General features: G+C 34.3%; 2 protein-coding genes across 3 annotated transcripts; one reads left to right on the forward strand and one right to left on the reverse strand.

Moving 5' to 3' along the window:
- The first annotated feature begins 1,409 nt into the window (after positions 1-1,409).
- On the forward strand, positions 1,410-2,363 carry LOC105140843 (mitochondrial import inner membrane translocase subunit TIM23-2-like). Its single transcript, XM_011047845.1, has one exon. The coding sequence runs from the start codon at positions 1,512-1,514 to the stop codon at positions 2,073-2,075; it is 564 nt and encodes a 187-aa protein (XP_011046147.1). The 5' UTR covers positions 1,410-1,511; the 3' UTR covers positions 2,076-2,363.
- A 2,332-nt stretch (positions 2,364-4,695) lies between these two features.
- LOC105140844 (dihydrolipoyllysine-residue acetyltransferase component 2 of pyruvate dehydrogenase complex, mitochondrial-like) lies at positions 4,696-8,222 on the reverse strand. Of its 2 annotated transcripts, XM_011047846.1 has the most exons (10): positions 7,827-7,858; positions 7,690-7,754; positions 7,427-7,511; positions 7,223-7,275; positions 6,926-7,023; positions 6,799-6,839; positions 5,663-5,848; positions 5,347-5,449; positions 5,191-5,286; positions 4,696-5,080 (listed from the first exon to the last, which is right to left on the reverse strand). In XM_011047846.1, the coding sequence occupies exons 2-7, from the start codon at positions 7,726-7,728 to the stop codon at positions 5,754-5,756; spliced, it is 411 nt and encodes a 136-aa protein (XP_011046148.1). In that variant the 5' UTR covers positions 7,729-7,754; positions 7,827-7,858; the 3' UTR covers positions 4,696-5,080; positions 5,191-5,286; positions 5,347-5,449; positions 5,663-5,753. The 2 variants fall into 2 exon arrangements, with proteins under 2 accessions (XP_011046148.1, XP_011046149.1); XM_011047847.1 differs by lacking the exons at positions 4,696-5,080; positions 5,191-5,286; positions 5,347-5,449; positions 7,827-7,858 and adding exons at positions 5,504-5,576; positions 8,218-8,222 and having other exon boundaries at positions 7,690-7,751.
- Between the last annotated feature and the right edge of the window lie 241 nt (positions 8,223-8,463).

The following is an 8,463-nucleotide window of genomic DNA, read 5'->3' on the forward strand; positions in this document are numbered from 1 at the left end:
CGAAGTTTAGCCATCTCTTTGTCTTTTCAATTTCAGTTCTTAAATTCATCAATCAATCCTTTCATTTATGTGATAGGCCTGTATTTAAAATAAATATTTACCACAAATTAAAGGTATCTTATATTATTAGATATGTTATTATAAAACATGCTTTAGTTAAATAGTTATTGATACTTCAAGTGCAAAATGATGATATAAAATCTTAATAAAAATGCACTTTTAAGTACTAATCAAAGGTATTAAAAATTAATTTTTTTTAAAAATGTTACACACTGAAAATGATGTAAATATATGTATATATATATATATATATATATATGAATGTTTTACTAATTTGAATTTCTTTGTAACAAGATAAAAAAAAAAGAAATAGATAATGACATTAAAAAAAAAAATTGTTGTATGTTGTTTTCACTAGATAATGACATTAAAAAAAAAATTGTTGTATGTTGTTTTCAACTAGCAATTGTATTGGTAGATAACTATTATACTCTATATTATTAGATTGATAGATTGCTGGTTTATTGATTAATATGCTATATTTTTTTATTTTTTAATAATAAAAAATAAAATTAAAAACTTAATTTCAAGTGAAAATAAATAACAACCTTATTTATCAAACAAAATATAAAATTTTAAACTTAACCCTAACAAGTTTACAATAATATCAAAAATATAAACTAGAAAAGAATGTAAATAACATAATAGATACTTAAAATAATAAAAAATATATAATGTGTGATAAGTAGGGGAAAAAAAGGAGATAAATAACATAAGAATATGAATAAGTTTTAGAAATAAATTGTGTATATATGACTCAATTATTTTGGATAACCTATTTATAATATTATAAAGATGGAACTTTATATAAACATATAATTATAATCTCATATAAATTATCTAAGGTGCATGGAGACTACATATCTTAATCCTAGTACAATTTGTAACTCTATGTGTTTATGTCATTTTTTTAATATGTCTGGCTAAAATATGTTTTTTCTTGTATAGGACATGATTGATAAATCCTTAAAGTAAATCTTAATATGTTAGTTTATGATGGATTTCATTTTACTAGTTTATTTGAAAATTAATAATGAATAATTATTGTTTTTTATTATTCGAATGATTTATTTTTTATATAAACAATATGAAAGTAAATATATTTACATGATATTAGCTAGAAATATTTTTTGTCTTGATTTTAATATAAATATAGTAAGATTTATTTATATATGTATATGTATGTAAATAAAAGACTTTGGTTGGCCTATATTCCCATTTGGATGTATGGAAGGTTGGGGAAAGTATTGTGAGATTTTATTAGGCTTAGAGGAGCAAAATTGTAAAACACTTTATGAAGAGGACTACTTTGTAATAATCCGTGAAATAAATTTCACGTTACTTTAAAATGTCACGCACACCCAAGAAGCACAAACAAAGTTTCCCCAGGACTCTCTCTCTTGCTCTGTGTCAATTGTCACAGCTTCGATCTTTTGATACAAATTATACTAATGTCTTACTCCGATAATAACTCGGACCCGAATCAACCCAAACCGGGTACCCGTCTCTACAACCCCTATCAGGATCTCCACTTACCCTCCCAAACACTCTACCATCTCCCCACCTCGCCCGAATATCTCTTTACAGAGGAATCCCTCCACCAACGCCGCTCTTGGGGTGAAAACCTTACCTTCTACACCGGCTCCGCCTACCTCTCCGCTTCCATTGCTGGCGGCGCCGCCGGGTTCATCTCCGCTTTCCGATCCTTCGAGCCCACCGATACCCTCAAGCTTAAGGTCAACAGGATCCTCAACTCCTCCGGTCATTCAGGTCGGGTCTGGGGTAACCGGGTCGGAGTTGTGGGTTTGATTTACGCTGGGATGGAGAGTGGCATCGTAGCGATCACCGATAGGGATGATGTGTGGAGTAGCGTAGCTGCTGGGCTTGGAACTGGGGCGGTTTGTAGGGCGGCCAGGGGGTTTAGGTCGGCGGCGGTGGCAGGTGCGCTTGGTGGGTTGGCGGCTGGTGCGGTGGTGACTGGGAAGCAGGCGTTGAAGAGGTATGCAATGATTTGAAGGAAAGAGTGAGAGAGAGAGAGAGAGAGACCAAATTGAAAAAAAAATGATAAAAAGGGAGTTTTTAGTTTTTTCACTATTATTATTGGAGTTGTATTTGTTTCATTTTTTATAATGAATCTGTTGTTAGTGATTACAATGATCAAAAAAGACTTGTTGGAATAAAAAAATTCAAAGTAAATTGGTTAGCATAAGCATGCTGAAGAATGACACTGATGCAACTGGTTCAATGATGAATATCATGCTATCTTTGTTGTATCTATGGAATGATTGGCTGTTTCTGTTTTAGATACTTCGCAATTCCTTAGTCACATTGTCCCTTATGGATCGAATAGAATGGTGGCTTTTTTTGCCGGATGAGATTTAGATAACGAGGAGGATGATTTTTCTTGTTTACTCTATCAACATGGTATTTGCACTTATTTTTTTTATTTACAGGGGTAATTAGTTTCATCTGAAAGCATTAGAAATAGCATCGAATGATGACATGATGGCTGAGCGCTGCCTATTCTTTTGGTGTTCTAATTTTCCCAATTGTTGTTACTCCAGCTATCTCCAATTTGTCATTAAAGAATCCTTTTCATCCTTTCTCACTAAAGTAAGCGAGAATCTGGATTCAAGTTCTTAAGTGTGCTAGCATTGTTAGCTCTGATGATTGTATGATTGGGTTTTGGAAAGAAATGTGATTAGTTTATCCATGGATTTGAGGAATATTGACAGATTTACTCTTTCGTTTGATTGTTGGTGTTTGAATTTGTGTCAGCTTCTCTGCTAAGAATTGCTTGGGTTGCTGGATGTGGATTCTGGTTAAATGTCTTATCAATCTCATTCTGATCTAGTTGTTGTTATTTAAGCTATCAACCGGAAGCTAGATGTATTCAATGTCTGCTTATTGTGTGGGAAACCCTGGAAGATTGAATCATGCCTTCAACATTTGTTCATGTATCAGTGACCTGATAGATAATGTAGTACTTCTCTTCCATCATCAATCTACTATTGATGGAAATAAGGATCTCAATGTTACCAAAATCCATACCACAGCGACTAAAGAGGAAGTATCCTTAAACTGTGAGCACGAAAACTGTTCTTTCCCGTGTAATATCTCCCTGTTTATTCACCCTAAAAAGAATGTGGTCAGGTAATATCGGCAAAATCCTGGTAATATCTGCAAAATCATTGAATGCTTTGTGACAATGTGACTTTGACATGAACAGAAATGTAGTTTGGATAAGAATGCTCTTATTGCCTGGCTTTGTGGTGATGGTTTGGATTTTGAAATACTGTATGTCAGGAAGGTTGTATTAAACCCATATGGCTCCACCAAAATTGATCATGATGTTGATAATTTCTGGTAGAGGCTGCTTGTTTCTTTCGTTATTTTCTGCATCAATTTTCCCTGCAGACTATAGAGGTGGTAATATTCCCATGAATTTTATTTTGTGTTGGGGGGGAAGCCAAATGGATCTCTGCATCAATCTTCCCTGGAGACTTTGTTTCTTTTTAGCAGTCTGCTCTAGCTTTCATTGCAACTTGTATCTGGATCAATTGCTATATGCATGGATTGTACTCCATAATGACATGCTTTTCGTCAATTGTGAATGGAATCAGGATCCCATTGCTGATGCATGTTAGACTAACAATGGGCAGCCCGCCGTGATGTTCTCTAGGAATGCATCATGATAAGAAATAAAAACATAAAACAATCAGGAATTTTGTAAGAAATGTGAACACGTAGTGTGTGGAATGAGCCGCCATCTTTTTCACACAATACAGAGTGCTGCACATGTAGGAGTAACGCTGCTTCTTATTTAGAGCATGTGTGTGGAATTGTAGTGGACTTGTGAGAGTATGAAAATAATATTTTTTAATTTTTAAAAAATTATTTTTAATATTAGAACATTATGAAAACATTAAAAAATATTAATTTTAAATAGAAAAATATAAAAAAATTAATTTTTTTAAAAGGATTTTCTCTCTCAAAAAAGACACGAAACTGGGGAGAGGCCACTTTAACTTAAATTGAAACACGGCCCTTATGAAGCAGGGGAGCCTCCTTCCCCGTGGAAATGAAGGCTTCTTATGGAACGAGAGCTTTACATCTACTAGTTTGTATAACATGGATGCTTTGTAAGTTCCTAAGTGAAACAGATTTGTTTGTGCGCAAGGTTCAAATGGATAATATCCCAGCTAAAATAATTGGAGTAAACATGAAAGCATTCATTTCCATGGGAATCACAAGTTGGTAACTTTAGTGTCCTGATGGGCAAATCTCGCTTCCAGAACTTGGGGAGAAGCAAATTACGATTTCTAAACTGGAAACAAGGAAATTTCACTTGGTGCTGAAATGAGCTCGTCCAAATCCATGATAATCAAAAGGAAGCGTTGTCAAACTGGATTCCCGAAGACATTTCACCTTGAATGGGTTAAAAGAATGCCGTGCAAAGCCATGTGTTATCAGAATTACAAGGAGTCAGAACCTGAAAGGGAATGCAGGGCGACAGCATACTGTCATCAGCTCCCGGTTTAGAAGAACACAGAAAACTAGTCATGCTCGTTTACTATATGTCCATCCACGGGATCGAGCTTCATTCAACGAAGAACGTGAGTAGCACCAACTAGATCATTGAATCATTCATCTATTTAGATGTTAAATTTGAAGGGGAGAAAAGGTCTTGTGCATTACCCACTAAATGGGGGTTATTACCCTCTGCGAGGGCAAAAATTGAGTTTGCAGTTCAAGCCTCAATGCCCCACTTAATATTCGGTTATTCCACCAAATGTTGTTGCTATAAAGAGTTTCCTGGTGATACATAAACGCCAAACAAATAGAACTCAGCAATGGCAATTGGGATTACATCAAGTACCTCTGGTGTTAATCACAGCCAAAAAAGAGATGTCTACTGAAAGAAATGATGAGAGCAGCCACCTAGCGATCTACAGCAACATTGACTCGGGATTCTCAATGTAGCCTTTGAAAGCTTTTAGCCATTCGGCACCGGTTGCACCTGAACAGGACCAGTGGAATCAACAGCGTTATATCATCACAATTCTCAAAATTATGTCGAATAAAGCTAAAGATGTTTGTATGGCTAAAGAAGTCAACAGAAGTACATACCATCTATAACACGATGATCACAGCTTAGTGTCACTGACATGAAGGAAGCGAATTTGAAATCATCGTGACCCGAACCAGGGATGACCCTCTTCTCAGCTGCTCAAGGAAAAAGTCAGTGAATTTGGTCTGGAAGTAGTAACTAAGTGCCTATCTTACCAGAGCCAACCGCTAGAATGCCTGATTGAGGACGATTAATGATTGCACAAAAATTTTTGATGCCAAAGGGCCCTCCCAGGTTGGAAACCGTAAATGTGCCTCCCTGAAAAAGGAAAAACACACATTCATAAGCAGTTCATGTGCGATAACCATCCACTTGACCCATCTCCCTTTAATATCTTTGCAAGATAACCTTCTTCCATGCATTCCATCTAAGCAGTTGCTTTATCCTTAAAATATTATGTAAAGGGGAAGCATCAATATTCCATGACAAGCAACACAGCTAGAATTGAAAACAAACTGTCCGGGACCCTACAGTTTCAACTTCACAGAGAACTTCACCGGGTGAAATTGTCACCCTCCTTCTTCAACCACCTTGCTATATTACCCTGAAATTTCAGAAAGAATCACTTAGCAGACCAAGCCTGCATTGTTTTCCTATAAGATGAAGTCATTGTGGGTGAGAGCGAAGGCATTCCAATCTCTTGGTAGTGAGGAAGACCTGAACAAATTTTAAAAAATAAACCTTAAAGTTAGTTAAGCTAGAAACACATGATGACTATTTAACAACCCTTAGAGAAGCTCTGTCAGAAAAGCAATATCCGTCTTAACCCATATTTCAGAATACCAGATTTTGAGGCATTTAACTTTCACGCACAAAGAAGTAAAAGTAAATTTATTCATGTTCCTTTACAGTCTCCAGTTCAAGTCTAGGAAATGAGAGCATTTTGTTTCTTCAATAAATTCATGTTGTTTAAAATCAAATTAAATAAACAGACATACCAATTTCCACATTGAGCCACATAAGATTTTTACACTATTTCTCCACATCTGAATTTTATTTTCCACTCCTAACAAACTTCCTCCACAAATATTCAATAACCATTATTATTGAAATGAGCGCATTTTGTTTCTTCAATAAATTCATGTTGTTTAAAATCAAATTAAATAACCAGACATACCAATTTCCACATTGAGCCACATAAGATTTTTACACTATTTCTCCACATCTGAATTTTATTTTCCACTCCTAACAAACTTCCTCCAAAATATTCAATAACCATTATTATCTAAAAGCAATTACAGATGAACCACATGCATAGCATGTTCCCGTGCTCTTGGCAATGCAGTAAAAGGAGAATTTCAACAGAGGATAACCCAATGCAAGGCACATGTCACAGTTTCGCATGAGAGAAAAGGTATTTTGATTCTAAATTTTCAGCGTTGAATAGATTTCAATCATGTTATGCAATGCCACTTGCATAAAAGTCAACATTTCAAGCTGGGCTTAAACGGTGGCAAGAAGCCACAATGCATGAGACATAATTCGTAATCCAGAATAAGAGTTCAGAAAAACTAAAGGAGATCATCAAGCTATGGATGCGAAGAGTAATAAGAAAGCTAGATCAGCTATTCAAACAAAGAAATAAAAAAAGAAGGCACAAACTCTACCTGAATCAGACGAAAATCCTCTCTTCCAGTGTACCTGTGAACTGATAATGGAAAAGAAGAGAATCAGGTAATAGGAATCATCAAGTGAAAGTTGGACCAGGGAGGGACAAACCTAAGCAATACATACCCAGAAAAATCCTTTGTTAACAGTGGTCCAGAAATTGGGTTTCCAACTTTCATTATCATCCTAGAAACATCTTTCCTAGATGCACCAAATGACGTTACCTAAACATCGAGACAAACATCTGTAATTGCTTGCAAAGCGAGACTAACTTTAATTAAAGCAACCTAGATGTTAAAAAAAAAAAAGCAGGAAGAAATGTTTGACCAAAACAAGGGAAGTAGTGTGGAAACCGCAGCAGAAAGGGCTTCAATCAAGTATTACACAGTAAACATGATGATTGTGAGATAGAGGACTACTTACAGCGTGATTAGCGGTGCTTGAATACCTCCTTTTGTCCATAACCTTCCATGCAACTGGAAATAACAAACTTGCCTTAGAACCAATAACAGTCTGCAGTTAATAAGCAGATATACAATTTGCATTCAAAGTCACCAAACCACATATCTAAGGCGAATAACCATGAACATTTCATGCCAGGCATGGGATGGGCTGGAGATTATTTACCAGCAGAGAGGTGAGAATCATTTGACAACCAACGAGCCAAACTGGCGTGATCATGCCGCATTAAGCTGGAAACCACATTTCTTAACTGTCCAAACCACAAAATAAAATTAAAAAATAAAAACTGAATCCAGAAGTCGAAAATTAAGAGAAACAAAGGATGCGTGCAATATATTTTATACAAAGAAATAACAATGATAGTCCAGAAATCCAATTACTATTACTATTATTACCGAAACAAAAAAACAAAAACAAAAAAACAATACCTTCTTTGAGTGTTTGATTAGTTGAGAAGCATACGCCATGACTACTGCTGGAGCTACGACAACTTCAATCAACTTCGTCGAAGCTCGAAACGTAAGTTGTGGGGGGAAAATAAATAAATAAATACACACACACACTACTTTTTTAGGTTTTTCTTTCTTTCTTGGAAAGGCCGGCTGCCCGGCAGATTACAAATCGTGCCTTTTTTTTGTTTTTTGTCGTCTCATTTTTTAATTTGTCTTGACTATAACTGAGGAGTCAGAAATTATTGACTGGTCGCTGGAACAGTGGAATAGTAAAAATAATTGACGAATGTTTTATTTAAAAGTTGTTTTTTTAATTAATTTTTATTTAAAAATATATTAAAATAATTTTTTTATTTTTTTAAATTTATTTTTGATATTAATATATAAAATGATTTAAAATTAAAAAATTTTAAAATTTTAAAAACACTTTTTAAACATTAAAATATGCATAATGTAGCTTTTCCATCAAAATCTCAATTTATTTTTTTAAATAAAACAATGTACCTTTTTTTTCAAAAACAAATTTCTAGCATACACAATTCTCCTTATTTATGCTATTTTAAAAGAATAAAAGAAAAATCAATTGAGAAATAACATGGAATTACAAACGATTAAGTTATAAAATAATAATTAAACAAAATATTAATTATTAAATTAAAAAAATCACTTAAAAACATTATGTTTTTACTATACATCACCTCATTGACATTTCTTATTTCAATAATGTTTTTAAATCTATTTTTTTATTTT

The sequence above is a fragment of the Populus euphratica genome, unplaced genomic scaffold (genome assembly GCF_000495115.2).
Source record: "Populus euphratica unplaced genomic scaffold, PopEup_1.0 scaffold168.1, whole genome shotgun sequence".
Lineage (NCBI taxonomy): Eukaryota > Viridiplantae > Streptophyta > Magnoliopsida > Malpighiales > Salicaceae > Populus > Populus euphratica.